General features: G+C 42.2%; 1 protein-coding gene across 1 annotated transcript in view; it reads left to right on the top strand.

Annotated features, from left to right (window-relative positions):
* The window catches only part of LOC148828383 (uncharacterized), a 37,654-nt gene extending 16,263 nt beyond the window's left edge, over positions 1–21,391 (top strand). Inside the window, exon 7 of the mRNA XM_088924616.1 lies at positions 695–21,391. Within this exon, the coding sequence (XP_088780742.1) occupies positions 695–20,608 (19,914 nt within the window). The 3' untranslated portion in view covers positions 20,609–21,391. The remainder of the gene's footprint in view (positions 1–694) is intronic.
* Positions 21,392–21,649: the final 258 nt, after the last annotated feature.

Genomic DNA, 21,649 nt, shown 5'->3' on the forward strand with positions numbered 1-21,649 from the left:
TATTGTATAAGGGTTAAATTTGCAACCTTCATTCAACACAATGTTTCAACATGTAAAAAATAGTGAACTGGCAAAAAGGAAAATCAGACAAATTGTAAGAAGAAAATGTCTACAACCCCTTTTGATAATACACATTATATTGTTTTATATTTTATATGCTTTATATTGCTTCAGAATTGCAAATGATTTGCAAAAAAAATAAAAATTATGATTAAAAAATATTGAAAACTAGCAGTGAAATCCGCAGTATAGATAGCCCAGTAAAAAAGGAGATGAATTCTATTACGATATTATGAAGTTCGGCTCCACAGTCAGAAGATATTGCTGACTAAACATCACGATTCTTTTTTTATGTCTAAATATTTCAGTGAAATGTAGTCCAATACAGTGTGCATCCAAATATTCCAAAATGAGAACAAGAGTTTTTAAGCTATATACAGTGGTGTGAAAAAGTGTTTGCCCCCTTCCTGATTTCTTATTTTTTTGCATGTTTGTCACACTGAAATGTTTCAGATCATCAAACAAATTGAAATATTAGACAAAGATAACACAAGTAAACACAAAATGCAGTTTTTAAATGAAGGTTTTTATTATTAAGGGAAAAAAAAAATCCAAACCTACATGGCCTTGTGTGAAAAAGTGATTGCCCCCTAAACCAATAATAAGCACTGATTGTTTTCTATAATTCCCTCAGGGAGAAACAGAAACAACTGTGGAAAGAGGACGAACCAAAACTCCCCGACGACAAGAGGCCAGAATTTCCTGGCCTAAGTTCCCATCGTTTACAAGGGAGAGAAAGACGTACTTCAAAAGATCTCACAGCACATCAGAAGCAGAGGAGCAAAAAACCTTGGATATGAGTCCGACAACAAGTGACACAGAATCTCCAAACAAGTCTCAGGAGCCTCCGAAAACCAAAACAAAGAGGTCAAAGATAAAGCTGCCAAGCCTGGGAATGAGGAGCCTTAAGGGCAAATCAATGGATCAACACGATAACGATACTGTAGCAGAAACGTCAGAACATTTGGAAGTGACTGAGAAATATCTTACAGAAAAGGAAATACCAGAAATCTGTGCATTAGATGCAAATGGAAGTAAAGACACCTCAAAGGTAAACGATAAGAGTTCATTTCCAAATGTGACAGGCCCTGAAGTTGAAATCAGCCAATATAAAGCAGAACTCATCGCCCTGGACAAAACACTCAAAACGGCTGACATTTCCATTTGTGGACCAAAATCTGGTGATATTCTTGTTGAACCTGGTGAAGAACAAATTAAAAACAAAAGAACTCCAGAAGGAAAAAGAAGGAAGAAGAAACTTAGATCAGAACTAAAAGTGAATATAAGGGGAAAAGAGAAAGGAGACATAAGTCCTGAACCACAAGCAATGGCACCTCAGACATTAATTCTAAAAGCTTCACCACATGGTCTAGGACCTGAGTTTCAATTTGAGCTCCACACTAGTGAAGCTGGAGTTAGAACTCCTGAAAATCTGGAATTAAGAGATGCCCCAGTTATTCCAAATGTAATATCACATGCTGAGCTGAAAGGCCGTCAACTTTCCATTGATATAAGCACTCAAAAAATAGATTCTAATAGATCCAGTGTTAAAGTTGATGTGAAGAAGCCAAAAGCGAGAATAACAGATAAAGCACAGCAGCTGAAATCTGAGGATTATCAAAAAGCAGGACCTGAAGGGAAGTCTGAAAATGTACAACCTACTGCATCCCTACACATGCAGGCACCAACCCTAGAGATGGAAATGGAAAGCAGAGAAAAGAGCCTTCCTTCACCAACAATTAAATCTGTTCTAAAATCTTACGAAGCTAAAATGGAACCTCCAGCTGTTTTGGCTCATGCTGAAAAGAGCAAAATCAAGATGTCAAGGAAAGGGGATCCTGAACTTGGCATAGCACCAGTAGATGTTCCAGCTAGAAAAGAAGCCGTGGGTGAACAGAAGGCACCAAAGATAGAAGCTGAAAAGATAATTAAAGGCAAAAGTAAGCATGTTCCAGAGCAGGAAACACACAGCATTATCACCAGAAGTCAACAGGTGGAAATGAGCAAAAAAGGGATACAACCAAGAAGTTCAGAAACAGAAATGCAAACTCCAAAGTTTGACAGCGGTGATGTCTGTGCTTCAGACAAAGATTCTCCTTTCCTTAAAGGGGATGTACACAAGAGTAAGCCACAGACAGAAACAAAAGACACCAAATTAGAACAGCCAACACAAGGAAAGAAAACTGACCTATATAAACCTAAAATTCCAAAATCAGTTATCTCTCTCCCCAATGTGAAAACAACAGAGAAAGAAGAAGATCTAAACAAATCTGATAAAACTACGACTGAAGCTGAAGCCTCTTTATTACAACCAGTAACTGGAATTAAAATTACAGAAACAAAAAGTGAACTAGATCTTTCACAATCCATAAGAAAGACTGATATTCCACAGATGGAAATTCAAGCTACAAGAATTCATCCAGAACTGGATGTAGATAATGTGATAGGAGCGATGAGCAAATCAAAACTACATGAGTTCAAGTTGCCTAAAATCGACCTCTCTGATCTTGATGTCCACGAAAAAATCACAATGACAGATGTGAAAGAAAGCAAAGGAAAAAGCATTACTACAGCAGAAGTTTCACATTCAAAAGGTGAGATGCATAAAGAAGAAACGCCACTTCACATTCAGCTCAGAGAGGATACTGAGATACAATCTATACGGGGCACAGCACCGAAGGGAACATTCAAGATTCCATGTATAGAAAAAGGCACAGAAGCCACTCCAGTACAAGTGGATGTCCATTTTACAGAAGAACATCTCTCTCTGCCAGGAGAGATCGGAAATGAAATAAAAAGGATAAAATTACATCCCTCAAATACACATGTAGAAGGTGAAGATATACAAACAAGAAGCAATTTGAATATCACAAAGTTCAAGCTTCCAAAAATGGAAATCTCTGGATTTGATACGCATCACCAAATCACAAAGACAGAACTCTTTTCTGATGATGTGCCACAAAAACCAATTAAAAGTGCAAAGACAGAAATCAAAGAACCAATGCTGAGAGACAAAGAGAAATATAAGGATACCGAAATTAGAAGAGCAGCAGACACATTTCAAATACCTTCAATTGAAAAACCGAAAACTATTTTTTCGACTACAAAAGACAGAACACAAGCAGCTCCAAAGATAGAAGGAGACATAACCTTACCCACAATGGAGATTTCTCTTCCAAAAGCAGACCTGGATGTTAAAAGCCCTGAAATCAGCACTACAGCTGACGTCAAGATGACCACACCCCAGTTGGAAGCAGAAGGGCAAGACAAGGATGTTGACATTGAAGGCTCTCATGGGAAATTTAAAATGCCTTCTTTTAAAATGCCCAAATTTGGATTTTCAACTCCAAAAGTTCAAGCAGAAGCACCAGAAATCAGTGCCGACATCTCAATCCCCGACATAGATGCTCCATCAGGAAAAGTAGGTGTGGACATTGACACACCCATAGATGACATAAAAGCACCAAATGCAGACATTGAGAAGCCAGACAGCAAACCTCAACTGCCTAAAGTCAAAATGCCAGACTTGGATAAATCTCTTCCCAAAGTCAAAGGCCCAGAGATAGACATTCAACTACCCAAAGCACACGCTGGTGTTTCCATGTCAAAGCCAGATCTTGATGTCAAGGGGACTGAAGTAGAATTTAAAGCTCCAGTTTTGGAAGGAAAGGTTGATGTTCCTGAAATTGAAGCCAAAGGTGGGAGAGGAAAATTCCAGCGTCCTCACGTCAAATTACCATCTTTTGGGGTTTCCACACCAGACATCAAAGCCCCTAAAATACAAGGAGACATAACCTTACCCACAGTGGACATTTCTCTTCCAAAAGCAGACCTGGATGTTAAAAGCCCTGAAATCAGCACTACAGCTGACGTCAAGATTCCCAAACCCCAGCTAACAGTGTCAGGAGAAAAACCTGCTGTTGATCTCAAGGGCCCCAGTGTGGACATTGCAGGTCCAGATCTAGATGTGGACCTGAAAGGGAAAGGACCTGAAACAGAAGGTGAAGGAAGCAAATTCAAAATGCCAAAGTTTGGGATTTCCCTTCCTAGGGTCAAAGGAACAGGATTGGATATCAGTGCACCCAAGCCAGATGTTGATATTACGCTTCCAGAGGCTAAAATACAAGCAAAGGTTCCTGAAGTAGACGTGGAGGCACCCTCAGTGGAAGGCAAAATAGAAGTGCCAGAAATTGATGGAAAGGGTCTTGACATAAAATTAACAAAGCCGAAAATATCTTTGCCCAAGTCTGGAATTTCAAAGGCAGATATGAAAGCCCCAGAGGGTGAGACTGATGTCAGTCTCCCACAGGGAGACATTTCTCTTCTCAAAGGAGCAGTAGAAATCAAAGTTCCAAAGATTGAAGCAGAAGTGAAAGACCAGGACATTGACATTGAAGGCTCTCATGGGAAATTTAAAATACCGTCCTTTAAAATGACCACATTTGGATTTTCAACTCCAAAAGCTCAAGCAGAAGCACCAGAAGTCAGTGCTGACATCTCGATGCCTGACATAGATGTTCCATCAAGAAAAGTAGGTGTGGACATTAAAACACCATGTGTAGACGTTGAGAAGCCAGACAGCAAATTTCAAATGCCCAAAGTCAAAATGCCAGACATGGATATATCTCTCCCCAGAGTCAAAGGCCCAGAGATAGACACTCAACTACCAAAAGCACAGGCTGGTGTTTCTGTGTCAAAGCCAGATCTTGACGTCAAGGGGCCTGAAGTAGAATTTAAAGCTCCAGTTTTGGAAGGGAAGGTTGATGTTCCTGAAATTGAAGCCAAAGGTGGGAGAGGAAAATTCCAGCTTCCTCACATGAAATTGCCATCTTTTGGGATTTCCACACCGGACATCAAAGCCCCTAAAATACAAGGAGACATAACCTTACCCACAGTGGACATTTCTCTTCCAAAAGCAGACCCGGATGTTAAAATCCCTGAAATCAGCACTACAGCTGACGTCCAAATTCCCAAACCCCAGCTAACAGTGTCAGGAGAAAAACCTGCTGTTGATCTCAAGGGCCCCAGTATGGACATTGCAGGTCCAGATCTAAATGTGGACCTGAAAGGGAAAGGACTTGAAATAGAAGGTGAAGGAAGCAAATTCAAACTGCCAAAGTTTGGGATTTCCCTTCCAAAGGTCAAAGGAACAGGACTGGATATTAGTGCACCCAAGCCAGATGTTGATATTACGCTTCCAGAGGCTAAAATACAAGCAAAGGTTCCTAAAGTAGAAGTGGAGGCACCCTCAGTGGAAGGCAAAATAGAAATGCCAGAAATCGATGGAAAGGGTCTTGATGTGAAATTAACAAAGCCGAAAATATCTCTGCCCAAGTTTGGAATTTCAAAGGCAGATATGAAAGCCCCAGAGGCTGAGATTGATGTCAGTCTCCCAAAGGGAGACATTACTCTGCCCGAAGGAGCAGTAGAAATCAAAGGGCCAAAGGTGGATATCAAAGGTCCAAAGACTGAGGCAGAAGTGAAAGATAAGGACATTGATATTGAAGGCTCTCATGGGAAATTTAAAATGCCGTCCTTTAAAATGCCCAAATTTGGATTTTCATCTCCAAAAGTTAAAGCAGAAGCACCAGAAGTCAGTACCGACATCTCGATGCCTGACATAGATGTTCCATCGGGAAAAGTAGGTGTGGACATTGAAGCACCACGTGTAGACGTTGAGAAGCCAGACAGCAAATTTCAAATGCCCAAAGTCAAAATGCCAGACATGGATATATCTCTCCCCAGAGTCAAAGGCTCAGAGATAGACATTCAACTACCAAAAGCACAGGCTGGTGTTTCTGTGTCAAAGCCAGATCTTGACGTCAAGGGGCCTGAAGTAGAATTTAAAGCTCCAGCTTTGGAAGGGAAGGTTGATGTTCCTGAAATTGAAGCCAAAGGTGGGAGAGGAAAATTCCAGCTTCCTCACATGAAATTGCCATCTTTTGGGATTTCCACACCAGACATCAAAGCCCCTAAAATACAAGGAGACATAACCTTACCCACAGTGGACATTTCTCTTCCAAAAGCAGACCCGGATGTTAAAATCCCTGAAATCAGCACTACAGCTGACGTCCAGATTCCCAAACCCCAGCTAACAGTGTCAGGAGAAAAACCTGCTGTTGATCTCAAGGGCCCCAGTATGGACATTGCAGGTCCAGATCTAAATGTGGAACTGAAAGGGAAAGGACTTGAAATAGAAGATGAAGGAAGCAAATTCAAACTGCCAAAGTTTGGGATTTCCCTTCCAAAGGTCAAAGGAACAGGACTGGATATTAATGCACCCAAGCCAGATGTTGATATTACGCTTCCAGAGGCTAAAATACAAGCAAAGGTTCCTGAGGTAGAAGTGGAGGCACCCTCAGTGGAAGGCAAAATAGAAATGCCAGAAATCGATGGAAAGGGTCTTGATGTGAAATTAACAAAGCCGAAAATATCTCTGCCCAAGTTTGGAATTTCAAAGGCAGATATGAAAGCCCCAGAGGCTGAGATTGATGTCAGTCTCCCAAAGGGAGACATTACTCTGCCCGAAGGAGCAGTAGAAATCAAAGGGCCAAAGGTGGATATCAAAGGTCCAAAGATTGAGGCAGAAGTGAAAGATAAGGACATTGATATTGAAGGCTCTCATGGGAAATTTAAAATGCCGTCCTTTAAAATGCCCAAATATGGATTTTCATCTCCAAAAGTTAAAGCAGAAGCACCAGAAGTCAGTACCGACATCTCGATGCCTGACATAGATGTTCCATCGGGAAAAGTAGGTGTGGACATTGAAGCACCAAGTGTAGACGTTGAGAAGCCAGACAGCAAATTTCAAATGTCCAAAGTCAAAATGCCAGACATGGATATATCTCTCCCCAGAGTCAAAGGCCCAGAGATAGACACTCAACTACCAAAAGCACAGGCTGGTGTTTCTGTGTCAAAGCCAGATCTTGACGTCAAGGGGCCTGAAGTAGAATTTGAAGCTCCAGCTTTGGAAGGGAAGGTTGATGTTCCTGAAATTGAAGCCAAAGGTGGGAGAGGAAAATTCCAGCTTCCTCACATGAAACTGCCATCTTTTGGGATTTCCACACCGGACATCAAAGCCCCTAAAATACAAGGAGACATAACCTTACCCACAGTGGACATTTCTCTTCCAAAAGCAGACCTGGATGTTAAAAGCCCTGAAATCAGCACTACAGCTGACGTCAAGATTCCCAAACCCCAGCTAACAGTGTCAGGAGAAAAACCTGCTGTTGATCTCAAGGGCCCCAGTATGGACATTGCAGGTCCAGATCTAGATGTGGACCTGAAAGGGAAAGGACTTGAAATAGAAGGTGAAGGAAGCAAATTCAAAATGCCAAAGTTTGGGATTTCCCTTCCAAAGGTCAAAGGAACAGGACTGGATATTAGTGCACCCAAGCCAGATGTTGATATTACGCTTCCAGAGGCTAAAATACAAGCAAAGGTTCCTGAAGTAGAAGTGGAGGCACCCGCAGTGGAACGCAAAATAGAAATGCCAGAAATCGCTGGAAAGGGTCTTGATGTGAAATTAACAAAGCCGAAAATATCTCTGCCCATGTTTGGAATTTCAAAGGCAGATATGAAAGCCCCAGAGGCAGAGGCTGAGATTGATGTCAGTCTCCCAAAGGGAGACATTTCTCTGCCCGAAGGAGCAGCAGAAATCAAAGGGCCAGATGTAGAGATCAAAGGTCCAAAGATTGAGGCAGAAGTGAAAGATAAGGACATTGATATTGAAGGCTCACATGGGAAATTTAAAATGCCGTCCTTTAAAATGCCCAAATTTGGATTTTCATCTCCAAAAGTTAAAGCAGAAGCACCAGAAGTCAGTACTGACATCTCGATGCCTGACATAGATGTTCCATCAGGAAAAGTAGGTGTGGACATTGAAGCACCACGTGTAGACGTTGAGAAGCCAGACAGCAAATTTCAAATGCCCAAAGTCAAAATGCCAGACATGGATATATCTCTCCCCAGAGTCAAAGGCCCAGAGATAGACATTCAACTACCTAAAGCACAGGCTGGTGTTTCTGTGTCAAAGCCAGATCTTGACGTCAAAGGGCCTGAAGTAGAATTTGAAGCTCCAGCTTTGGAAGGGAAGGTTGATGTTCCTGAAATTGAAGCCAAAGGTGGGAGAGGAAAATTCCAGCTTCCTCACATGAAACTGCCATCTTTTGGGATTTCCACACCGGACATCAAAGCCCCTAAAATACAAGGAGACATAACCTTACCCGCAGTGGACATTTCTCTTCCAAAAGCAGACCTGGATGTTAAAAGCCCTGAAATCAGCACTACAGCTGACGTCAAGATTCCCAAACCCCAGCTAACAGTGTCAGGAGAAAAACCTGCTGTTGATCTCAAGGGCCCCAGTATGGACATTGCAGGTCCAGATCTAGATGTGGACCTGAAAGGGAAAGGACTTGAAATAGAAGGTGAAGGAAGCAAATTCAAACTGCCAAAGTTTGGGATTTCCCTTCCAAAGGTCAAAGGAACAGGACTGGATATTAGTGCACCCAAGCCAGATGTTGATATTACGCTTCCAGAGGCTAAAATACAAGCAAAGGTTCCTGAAATAGACATGGAGGCACCCTCAGTGGAACGCAAAATAGAAATGCCAGAAATCGATGGAAAGGGTCTTGATGTGAAATTAACAAAGCCGAAAATATCTCTGCCCAAGTTTGGAATTTCAAAGGCAGATATGAAAGCCCCAGAGGCAGAGGCTGAGATTGATGTCAGTCTCCCAAAGGGAGACATTTCTCTGCCCGAAGGAGCAGTAGAAATCAAAGGGCCAGATGTAGAGATCAAAGGTCCAAAGATTGAGGCAGAAGTGAAAGATAAGGACATTGATATTGAAGGCTCACGTGGGAAATTTAAAATGCCGTCCTTTAAAATGCCCAAATTTGGATTTTCATCTCCAAAAGTTAAAGCAGAAGCACCAGAAGTCAGTACTGACATCTCGATGCCTGACATAGATGTTCCATCAGGAAAAGTAGGTGTGGACATTGAAGCACCACGTGTAGACGTTGAGAAGCCAGACAGCAAATTTCAAATGTCCAAAGTCAAAATGCCAGACATGGATATATCTCTCCCCAGAGTCAAAGGCCCAGAGATAGACATTCAACTACCTAAAGCACAGGCTGGTGTTTCTGTGTCAAAGCCAGATCTTGACGTCAAGGGGCCTGAAGTAGAATTTAAAGCTCCAGCTTTGGAAGGGAAGGTTGATGTTCCTGAAATTGAAGCCAAAGGTGGGAGAGGAAAATTCCAGCTTCCTCACATGAAATTGCCATCTTTTGGGATTTCCACACCGGACATCAAGGCCCCTAAAATACAAGGAGACATAACCTTACCTACAGTGGACATTTCTCTTCCAAAAGCAGACCTGGATGTTAAAAGCCCTGAAATCAGCACTACAGCTGACGTCAAGATTCCCAAACCCCAGCTAACAGTGTCAGGAGAAAAACCTGCTGTTGATCTCAAGGGCCCCAGTATGGACATTACAGGTTCAGATCTAGATGCGGACCTGAAAGGAAAAGGACTTGAAATAGAAGGTGAAGGAAGCAAATTCAAACTGCCAAAGTTTGGGATTTCCCTTCCAAAGGTCAAAGGAACAGAACTGGATATTAGTGCACCCAAGCCAGATGTTGATATTACGCTTCCAGAGGCTAAAATACAAGCAAAGGTTCCTGAAGTAGAAGTGGAGGCACCCTCAGTGGAAGGCAAAATAGAAATGCCAGAAATCGATGAAAAGGGTCTTGATGTGAAATTAACAAAGCCGAAAATATCTCTGTCCAAGTTTGGAATTTCAAAGGCAGATATGAAAGCCCCAGAGGCTGAGATTGATGTCAGTCTCCCAAAGGGAGACATTACTCTGCCCGAAGGAGCAGTAGAAATCAAAGGGCCAAAGGTGGATATCAAAGGTCCAAAGATTGAGGCAGAAGTGAAAGATAAGGACATTGATATTGAAGGCTCTCATGGGAAATTTAAAATGCCGTCCTTTAAAATGCCCAAATTTGGATTTTCATCTCCAAAAGTTAAAGCAGAAGCACCAGAAGTCAGTACTGACATCTCGATGCCTGACATAGATGTTCCATCAGGAAAAGTAGGTGTGGACATTGAAGCACCACGTGTAGACGTTGAGAAGCCAGACAGCAAATTTCAAATGCCCAAAGTCAAAATGCCAGACATGGATATAACTCTCCCCAGAGTCAAAGGCCCAGAGATAGACATTCAACTACCTAAAGCACAGGCTGGTGTTTCTGTGTCAAAGCCAGATCTTGACGTCAAGGGGCCTGAAGTAGAATTTAAAGCTCCAGCTTTGGAAGGGAAGGTTGATGTTCCTGAAATTGAAGCCAAAGGTGGGAGAGGAAAATTCCAGCTTCCTCACATGAAATTGCCATCTTTTGGGATTTCCACACCGGACATCAAAGCCCCTAAAATACAAGGAGACCTAACCTTACCTACAGTGGACATTTCTCTTCCAAAAGCAGACCTGGATGTTAAAAGCCCTGAAATCAGCACTACAGCTGACGTCAAGATTCCCAAACCCCAGCTAACAGTGTCAGGAGAAAAACCTGCTGTTGATCTCAAGGGCCCCAGTATGGACATTACAGGTTCAGATCTAGATGCGGACCTGAAAGGAAAAGGACTTGAAATAGAAGGTGAAGGGAGCAAATTCAAACTGCCAAAGTTTGGGATTTCCCTTCCAAAGGTCAAAGGAACAGAACTGGATATTAGTGCACCCAAGCCAGATGTTGATATTACGCTTCCAGAGGCTAAAATACAAGCAAAGGTTCCTGAAGTAGAAGTGGAGGCACCCTCAGTGGAAGGCAAAATAGAAATGCCAGAAATCGATGAAAAGGGTCTTGATGTGAAATTAACAAAGCCGAAAATATCTCTGCCCAAGTTTGGAATTTCAAAGGCAGATATGAAAGCCCCAGAGGCTGAGATTGATGTCAGTCTCCCAAAGGGAGACATTACTCTGCCCGAAGGAGCAGTAGAAATCAAAGGGCCAAAGGTGGATATCAAAGGTCCAAAGATTGAGGGAGAAGTAAAAGATAAGGACATTGATATTGAAGGCTCTCATGGGAAATTTAAAATGCCGTCCTTTAAAATGCCCAAATTTGGATTTTCATCTCCAAAAGTTAAAGCAGAAGCACCAGAAGTCAGTACCGACATCTCGATGCCTGACATAGATGTTCCATCAGGAAAAGTAGGTGTGGACATTGAAGCACCACGTGTAGACGTTGAGAAGCCAGACAGCAAATTTCAAATGCCCAAAGTCAAAATGCCAGACATGGATATATCTCTCCCCAGAGTCAAAGGCCCAGAGATAGACACTCAACTACCAAAAGCACAGGCTGGTGTTTCTGTGTCAAAGCCAGATCTTGACGTCAAGGGGCCTGAAGTAGAATTTAAAGCTCCAGCTTTGGAAGGGAAGGTTGATGTTCCTGAAATTGAAGCCAAAGGTGGGAGAGGAAAATTCCAGCTTCCTCACATGAAATTGCCATCTTTTGGGATTTCCACACCGGACATCAAAGCCCCTAAAATACAAGGAGACATAACCTTACCTACAGTGGACATTTCTCTTCCAAAAGCAGACCTGGATGTTAAAAGCCCTGAAATCAGCACTACAGCTGAGGTCAAGATTCCCAAACCCCAGCTAACAGTGTCAGGAGAAAAACCTGCTGTTGATCTCAAGGGCCCCAGTATGGACATTACAGGTCCAGATCTAGATGTGGACCTGAAAGGAAAAGGACTTGAAATAGAAGGTGAAGGAAGCAAATTGAAACTGCCAAAGTTTGGGATTTCCCTTCCAAAGGTCAAAGGAACAGAACTGGATATTAGTGCACCCAAGCCAGATGTTGATATTACGCGTCCAGAGGCTAAAATACAAGCAAAGGTTCCTGAAGTAGAAGTGGAGGCACCCTCAGTGGAAGGCAAAATAGAAATGCCAGAAATCGATGAAAAGGGTCTTGATGTGAAATTAAGAAAGCCGAAAATATCTCTGCCCAAGTTTGGAATTTCAAAGGCAGATATGAAAGCCCCAGAGGCTGAGATTGATGTCAGTCTCCCAAAGGGAGACATTACTCTGCCCGAAGGAGCAGTAGAAATCAAAGGGCCAAAGGTGGATATCAAAGGTCCAAAGATTGAGGGAGAAGTAAAAGATAAGGACATTGATATTGAAGGCTCTCATGGGAAATTTAAAATGCCGTCCTTTAAAATGCCCAAATTTGGATTTTCATCTCCAAAAGTTAAAGCAGAAGCACCAGAAGTCAGTACCGACATCTCGATGCCTGACATAGATGTTCCATCAGGAAAAGTAGGTGTGGACATTGAAGCACCACGTGTAGACGTTGAGAAGCCAGACAGCAAATTTCAAATGCCCAAAGTCAAAATGCCAGACATGGATATATCTCTCCCCAGAGTCAAAGGCCCAGAGATAGACATTCAACTACCTAAAGCACAGGCTGGTGTTTCTGTGTCAAAGCCAGATCTTGACGTCAAGGGGCCTGAAGTAGAATTTAAAGCTCCAGCTTTGGAAGGGAAGGTTGATGTTCCTGAAATTGAAGCCAAAGGTGGGAGAGGAAAATTCCAGCTTCCTCACATGAAATTGCCATCTTTTGGGATTTCCACACCGGACATCAAAGCCCCTAAAATACAAGGAGACATAACCTTACCTACAGTGGACATTTCTCTTCCAAAAGCAGACCTGGATGTTAAAAGCCCTGAAATCAGCACTACAGCTGACGTCAAGATTCCCAAACCCCAGCTAACAGTGTCAGGAGAAAAACCTGCTGTTGATCTCAAGGGCCCCAGTATGGACATTACAGGTCCAGATCTAGATGCGGACCTGAAAGGAAAAGGACTTGAAATAGAAGGTGAAGGAAGCAAATTCAAACTGCCAAAGTTTGGGATTTCCCTTCCAAAGGTCAAAGGAACAGGACTGGATATTAGTGCACCCAAGCCAGATGTTCATATTACGCTTCCAGAGGCTAAAATGCAAGCAAAGGTTCCTGAAGTAGACGTGGAGGCACCCTCAGTGGAAGGCAAAATAGAAATGCCAGAAATCGATAGTAAGGGTCTTGATGTGAAATTAACAAAGCCAAAAATATCTCTGCCCAAGTTTGGAATTTCAAAGGCAGATATGAAAGCCCCAGAGGCTGAGATTGATGTCAGTCTCCCAAAGGGAGACATTACTCTGCCCGAAGGAGCAGTAGAAATCAAAGGGCCAAAGGTGGATATCAAAGGTCCAAAGATTGAGGCAGAAGTGAAAGATAAGGACATTGATCTTGAAGGCTCTCATGGGAAATTTAAAATGCCGTCCTTTAAAATGCCCAAATTTGGATTTTCATCTCCAAAAGTTAAAGCAGAAGCACCAGAAGTCAGTACTGACATCTCGATGCCTGACATAGATGTTCCATCAGGAAAAGTAGGTGTGGACATTGAAGCACCACGTGTAGACGTTGAGAAGCCAGACAGCAAATTTCAAACGCCCAAAGTCAAAATGCCAGACATGGATATATCTCTCCCCAGAGTCAAAGGCCCAGAGATAGACATTCAACTACCTAAAGCACAGGTTGGTGTTTCTGTGTCAAAGCCAGATCTTGACGTCAAGGGGCCTGAAGTAGAATTTAAAGCTCCAGCTTTGGAAGGGAAGGTTGATGTTCCTGAAATTGAAGCCAAAGGTGGGAGAGGAAAATTCCACTTTCCTCACATGAAATTGCCATCTTTTGGGATTTCCACACCAGACATCAAAGCCCCTAAAATAAAAGGAGACATAACCTTACCCACAGTGGACATTTCTCTTCCAAAAGCAGACCTGGATGTTAAAAGCCCTGAAATCAGCACTACAGCTGACGTCAAGATTCCCAAACCCCAGCTAACAGTGTCAGGAGAAAAACCTGCTGTTGATCTCAAGGGCCCCAGTATGGACATTGCAGGTCCAGATCTAGATGTGGACCTGAAAGGGAAAGGACTTGAAATAGAAGGTGAAGGAAGCAAATTCAAAATGCCAAAGTTTGGGATTTCCCTTCCAAAGGTCAAAGAAACAGGACTGGATATTAGTGCACCCAAGCCAGATGTTGATATTACGCTTCCAGAGGCTAAAATACAAGCAAAGGTTCCTGAAGTAGAAGTGAAGGCACCCTCAGTGGAAGGCAAAATAGAAATGCCAGAAATCGATGGAAAGGGTCTTGATGTGAAATTAACAAAGCCGAAAATATCTCTGCCCAAATTTGGAATTTCAAAGGCAGATATGAAAGCCCCAGAGGCTGAGATTGATGTCAGTCTCACAAAGGGAGACATTACTCTGCCCGAAGGAGCAGTAGAAATCAAAGAGCCAAAGGTGGATATCAAAGGTCCAAAGATTGAGGCAGAAGTGAAAGATAAGGACATTGATATTGAAGGCTCACATGGGAAATTTAAAATGCCTTCTTTTAAAATGCCCAAATTTGGATTTTCATCTCCAAAAGTTAAAGCAGAAGCACCAGAAGTCAGTACCGACATCTCGATGCCTGACATAGATGTTCCATCAGGAAAAGTAGGTGTGGACATTGAAGCACCACGTGTAGACGTTGAGAAGCCAGACAGCAAATTTCAAATGCCCAAAGTCAAAATGCCAGACATGGATATATCTCTCCCCAGAGTCAAAGGCCCAGAGATAGACATTCAACTACCTAAAGCACAGGCTGGTGTTTCTGTGTCAAAGCCAGATCTTGACGTCAAGGGGCCTGAAGTAGAATTTAAAGCTCCAGCTTTGGAAGGGAAGGTTGATGTTCCTGAAATTGAAGCCAAAGGTGGGAGAGGAAAATTCCAGCTTCCTCACATGAAATTACCATCTTTCGGGATTTCCACACCAGACATCAAAGCCCCTAAAATACAAGGAGACATAACCTTACCTACAGTGGACATTACTCTTCCAAAAGCAGACCTGGATGTTAAAAGCCCTGAAATCAGCACTACAGCTGACGTCAAGATTCCCAAACCCCAGCTAACAGTGTCAGGAGAAAAACCTGCTTTTGATCTCAAGGGCCCCAGTATGGACATTGCAGGTCCAGATCTAAATGTGGACCTGAAAGGGAAAGGACTTGAAATAGAAGGTGAAGGAAGCAAATTGAAACTGCCAAAGTTTGGGATTTCCCTTCCAAAGGTCAAAGGAACAGGACTGGATATTAGTGCACCCAAGCCAGATGTTGATATTACGCTTCCAGAGGCTAAAATACAAGCAAAGGTTCCTGAAGTAGACGTGGAGGCACCCTCAGTGGAAGGCAAAATAGAAATGCCAGAAATCGATGGAAAGGGTCTTGATGTGAAATTAACAAAGCCGAAAATATCTCTGCCCAAGTTTGGAATTACAAAGGCAGATATGAAAGCCCCAGAGGCTGAGATTGATGTCAGTCTCCCAAAGGGAGACATTACTCTGCCCGAAGGAGCAGTAGAAATCAAAGGGCCAAAGGTGGATATCAAAGGTCCAAAGATTGAGGCAGAAGTGAAAGATAAGGACATTGATATTGAAGGCTCACATGGGAAATTTAAAATGCCTTCTTTTAAAATGCCCAAATTTGGATTTTCATCTCCAAAAGTTAAATCAGAAGCACCAGAAGTCAGTACCGACATCTCGATACCTGACATAGATGTTCCATCAGGAAAAGTAGGTGTGGACATTGAAGCACCACGTGTAGACGTTGAGAAGCCAGACAGCAAATCTAAAATGCCCAAAGTCAAAATGCCAGACATGGATATATCTCTCCCCAGAGTCAAAGGCCCAGAGATAGACATTCAACTACCTAAAGCACAGGCTGGTGTTTCTGTGTCAAAGCCAGATCTTGATGTCAAGGGGCCTGAAGTAGAATTTAAAGCTCCAGCTTTGGAAGGGAAGATTGATGTTCCTGAAATTGAAGCCAAAGGTGGGAGAGGAAAATTCCACCTTCCTCACATGAAATTACCATCTTTCGGGATTTCCACACCAGACATCAAAGCCCCTAAAATACAAGGAGACATAACCTTACCTACAGTGGACATTACTCTTCCAAAAGCAGACCTGGATGTTAAAAGCCCTGAAATCAGCACTACAGCTGACGTCAAGATTCCCAAACCCCAGCTAACAGTGTCAGGAGAAAAACCTGCTTTTGATCTCAAGGGCCCCAGTATGGACATTGCAGGTCCAGATCTAGATGTGGACCTGAAAGGGAAAGGACTTGAAACAGAAGGTGAAGGAAGCAAATTCAAACTGCCAAAGTTTGGGATTTCCCTTCCAAAGGTCAAAGGAACAGGACTGGATATTAGTGCACCCAAGCCAGATGTTGATATTACGCTTCCAGAGGCTAAAATACAAGCAAAGGTTCCTGAAGTAGAAGTGGAGGCACCCTCAGTGGAAGGCAAAATAGAAATGCCAGAAATCGATGGAAAGGGTCTTGATGTGAAATTAACAAAGCCGAAAATATCTCTGCCCAAGTTTGGAATTTCAAAGGCAGATATGAAAGCCCCAGAGGCTGAGATTGATGTCAGTCTCACAAAGGGAGACATTTCTCTGCCCGAAGGAGCAGTAGAAATCAAAGGGCCAAAGGTGGATATCAAAGGTCCAAAGATTGAGGCAGAAGTGAAAGATAAGGACATTGATATTGAAGGCTCTCATGGGAAATTTAAAATGCCGTCCTTTAAAATGCCCAAATTTGGATTTTCATCTCCAAAAGTTAAAGCAGAAGCACCAGAAGTCAGTACCGACATCTCGATGCCTGACATAGATGTTCCATCAGGAAAAGTAGGTGTGGACATTGAAGCACCACGTGTAGTCATTGAGAAGCCAGACAGCAAATTTCAAATGCCCAAAGTCAAAATGCCAGACATGGATATATCTCTCCCCAGAGTCAAAGGCCCAGAGATAGACATTCAACTACCCAAAGCACAGGCTGGTGTTTCTGTGTCAAAGCCAGGTCTTGACATCAAGGGGCCTGAAGTAGAATTTAAAGCTCCAGCTTTGGAAGGGAAGGTTGATGTTCCTGAAATTGAAGCCAAAGGTGGGAGAGGAAAATTCCAGCTTCCTCACATGAAATTGCCATCTTTTGGGATTTCCACACCAGACATCAAAGCCCCTAAAATACAAGGAGACATAACCTTACCCACAGTGGACATTTCTCTTCCAAAAGCAGACCTGGATGTTAAAAGCCCTGAAATCAGCACTACAGCTGACGTCAAGATTCCCAAACCCCAGCTAACAGTGTCAGGAGAAAAACCTGCTGTTGATCTCAAGGGCCCCAGTACGGACATTGCAGGTCCAGATCTAGATGTGGACCTGAAAGGGAAAGGACTTGAAATAGAAGGTGAAGGAAGCAAATTCAAACTGCCAAAGTCTGGGATTTCCCTTCCAAAGGTCAAAGGAACAGGACTGGATATTAGTGCACCCAAGCCAGATGTTGATATTACGCTTCCAGAGGCTAAAATACAAGCAAAAGTTCCTGAAGTAGACGTGGAGGCACCCTCAGTGGAAGGCAAAATAGAAATGCCAGAAATCGATGGTAAGGGTCTTGATGTGAAATTAACAAAGCCAAAAATATCTCTGCCCAAGTTTGGAATTTCAAAGGCAGATATGAAAGCCCCAGAGGCTGAGATTGATGTCAGTCTCCCAAAGGGAGACATTACTCTGCCCGAAGGAGCAGTAGAAATCAAAGGGCCAAAGGTGGATATCAAAGGTCCAAAGATTGAGGCAGAAGTGAAAGATAAGGACATTGATATTGAAGGCTCACGTGGGAAATTTAAAATGCCGTCCTTTAAAATGCCCAAATTTGGATTTTCATCTCCAAAAGTTAAAGCAGAAGCACCAGAAGTCAGTACCGACATCTCGATGCCTGACATAGATGTTCCATCAGGAAAAGTAGGTGTGGACATTGAAGCACCACGTGTAGACGTTGAGAAGCCAGACAGCAAATTTCAAATGCCCAAAGTCAAAATGCCAGACATGGATATATCTCTCCCCAGAGTCAAAGGCCCAGAGATAGACATTCAACTACCCAAAGCACAGGCTGGCGTTTCTGTGTCAAAGCCAGATCTTGACGTCAAGGGGCCTGAAGTAGAATTTAAAGCTCCAGCTTTGGAAGGGAAGGTTGATGTTCCTGAAATTGAAGCCAAAGGTGGGAGAGGAAAATTCCAGCTTCCTCACATGAAATTGCCATCTTTTGGGATTTCCACACCGGACATCAAAGCCCCTAAAATACAAGGAGACATAACCTTACCCACAGTGGACATTTCTCTTCCAAAAGCAGACCTGGATGTTAAAAGCCCTGAAATCAGCACTACAGCTGACGTCAAGATTCCCAAACCCCAGCTAACAGTGTCAGGAGAAAAACCTGCTGTTGATCTCAAGGGCCCCAGTATGGACATTGCAGGTCCAGATCTAGATGTGGACCTGAAAGGGAAAGGACTTGAAACAGAAGGTGAAGGAAGCAAATTCAAAATGCCAAAGTTTGGGATTTCCCTTCCAAAGGTCAAAGGAACAGGACTGGATATTAATGCACCCAATCCAGATGTTGATATTACGCTTCCAGAGGCTAAAATACAAGCAAAGTTTCCCGAAGTAGACGTGGAGGCACCCTCAGTGGAAGGCAAAATAGAAATGCCAGAAATTGATGGAAAGGGTCTTGACGTGAAACTAAAGAAGCCAAAAAAATCATTGCCTAAGTTTGGAATTTCTAAGGCAGATATGAAAGTCCCAGAGGCTGAGATTGATGTCAACCTCCCAAAAGGAGATATTTCTTTTCCTGAAGGAGCAGTAGAAATTAAAGGGACAGAGGTGGATATCAAAGGTCCAAAGATTGAGGCAGAAGTGAAAGATAAAGACATTGACATTGAGGGCTCTCATGGGAAATTTAAAATGCCTCAATTTAAAATTCCAAAATTTGGATTTTCAACTCCAAAAGTTAAAGCAGAAGCACCAGAAGTCAGTACCGACATCTCGAAACCTGACATAGATGTTCCATCAGGAAAAGTAGGGGTGGACATTGAAGCACCACGTGTAGTCATTGAGAAGCCAGACAGCAAATTTCAAATGCCCAAAGTCAAAATGCCAGACATGGATATATCTCTCCCAAAAGTCAAAGGCCCAGAGATAGACGTTCAACAACCAAAAGCACAAGCTGATGTTTCCATTTCAAAGCCAGATCTTGATGTTAAAGGGCCTGAAGTAGAACTTAAATCTCCATCAACACCAAGAACATCTAGAATTCATCTGCCTACATTTGGAGATTTACTTAAGGGATTCGATCTAGAATTCCATGTCCCTTCATTGGACACTGAAGATCAATTGGTATCTCCTCAAGCAGATATTTCTCACTCGAGGGTGAATAAGGGTGACAATGAGGGTAGTAGTGTTCTTACAGTCGATCAAAAAGAACAAATTTCTGCTGACGTCATTCTCCCAAACCTACAAACTGGTGACCTCGGTGCTAAAGAATGCCTTGAAGCCACCTCTGAAACCAAGGAAACAGACATTCTACATAAAAAGGAGAGGTCTGGGAAATTAAGGTTTAGGTTTCCCAAGCTGGGTTTTGGTGATTCATCACACGAAGACAGTAAGACAGAAAACACTTCCCTTATCAGCAGAGCAATGGAAAAGCCACTTGTAACTCCAGAAAAAGCGGAAACCATACGAATAGAAACTTCAGCAAAGACTGATAAAGGTAGTTGGTTTAAGTTTCCAAAACTTGGGATTTCGTCACCCTCAAAAACTGCCAAAGATCCTGACAACCAGGTCATCCAGCCCTGTGGGGATACAGGTGAGAGTGGGGAGGGCGGTGATACTGCGGGAGATACTAGTTTGACTTCTTCTTTGAAGTCATCTGATGCTTATGCTGATGTTAGCTCTGAAATGACTAATGAACAAATAGCCCCCTCCGGTGCCTCTCCTACAAAATGCAGGGTGAAATATTCAGAGCCTACTGTCATGACTGCTGGCAGTGGGTTGAAATCCCCAAGCCATATTATTACTTCCACAGCAAGAACTGAATTGATCCTTTTGGAACCACATTTACCAGAGAAAATGGACACTGCCACTTCTCCTCCCTCTGCCACTGTCATTTCATCATTACAAGACACATCAAAAGTGCCCGCATGGCTTAACCCATTGTCTAAAACTGCACAAGATATCACTTCAAGAAAACAAGAAATAAGTTACACTGAAACAAGCCCAGTGCAGACTCTGCCCATACAAAAAGTGACTGTAAAAGCAGGTTCGGCACCTTGGACAACCAATCAATCAGCCAAAAGTATTACAGAACCCCCAAAAACACACATGTCTGTGGAGAAGCATGTAGTAAAGGAAAAATCTGGTAACGAGAAGGAGACAGTTGTTATAACCCAGAGAACTGAGCTACATCAAACTGCTGAGGGGTCCACTGAACTGATAACTGAAGGGACAGCGTCTGCAATCAAAAGGCTAAGAGACACAATGCACTCAGAAAAGATGAAGTTTTTTGAAGGCGCAGAAAAGCCCACAACTTCTGTAAGCAGTCACACGTCAGAGGAAGGTGAATTAAACAAGAATGCTTCTGCTGAAAGTAAATAATGTTGGACATTTACACTTCCTTTTGCATTGTCTTGTACCTGTTTACTGGAAACTTGTGTATTTATGTAAGGACATTTCTAACGTATATAAACAGATGCTTATATAATCATGTTTTATTTGCTCACAAAGATTCATTTACTACAGTATGTATTAATGTGTTTAGCAAACATCTTATCTAACAGTACACCTGATTTGCAAAACATCATACCATTATTCCAGGTCTACTGCCAAAGGAACACAGTCATCATAAATACACAGAACAGAATACAGCAGATATGAACTTCAAAAGTTAAACATACTGACAGGTATTTGTCTTCCTAAACAAGAACTGGAAAGACATATTAAGCTAACAGTTTTTCTTTTCCTGTATTTTAGCTTTAAAGACTCACTTCTTAATGGTGATATGCACATTATGCAATATGCAATATTATAGAAGAAGTAACTATTAATCATTTTCTAGTAGATTCCACTTGGTGTATGGCTCATATTTAGAGGATTTAGAATAACAGCAAAACAATTTAGCATAATATTGAGCTGAATTCAGAAAAGCTATATGAGGTTTGTTCCACTTTATTTTGGGGAAATAGAAGTAAAAAGAAGGATAGAAAATTGTAAAGTGTGAAAATGTATGGTGTAAATATATTGTATTTGCTACTATATTTTACTTAGCCCATTGCAATTTCTTTAATGGTGGCACCAATACTTTGTATCTACTGTAGCTTTGGCTGATGCAATCAATGTATTTGAACAAGATCATTCAATAAATTTTGAAAAAAAGAAAAACAATGTATATACTTTTTAGTTTCAAAGTCTTATTTTCCTTTAGCTGGATGGCTCAGTAAAAGGTTATGAACATACTTTTTGACAGAGAACATTTAGAAATGGTACATTTAAACAAACTCAGAAATAGTAACTTCAAACATGCTTTTTAAACAGAAATGAATCCATGCCACCCACAATATCAACCAGCTTGAAATAAAATTTGTGCATTCTCCTGTTAAAAAGATATATTATTTTTATTTTTAATGGTCAGAGTGTGGT

The sequence above is a fragment of the Atractosteus spatula genome, chromosome 9 (assembly GCF_055471065.1).
Source record: "Atractosteus spatula isolate fAtrSpa1 chromosome 9, fAtrSpa1.hap1, whole genome shotgun sequence".
NCBI lineage: Eukaryota > Metazoa > Chordata > Actinopteri > Semionotiformes > Lepisosteidae > Atractosteus > Atractosteus spatula.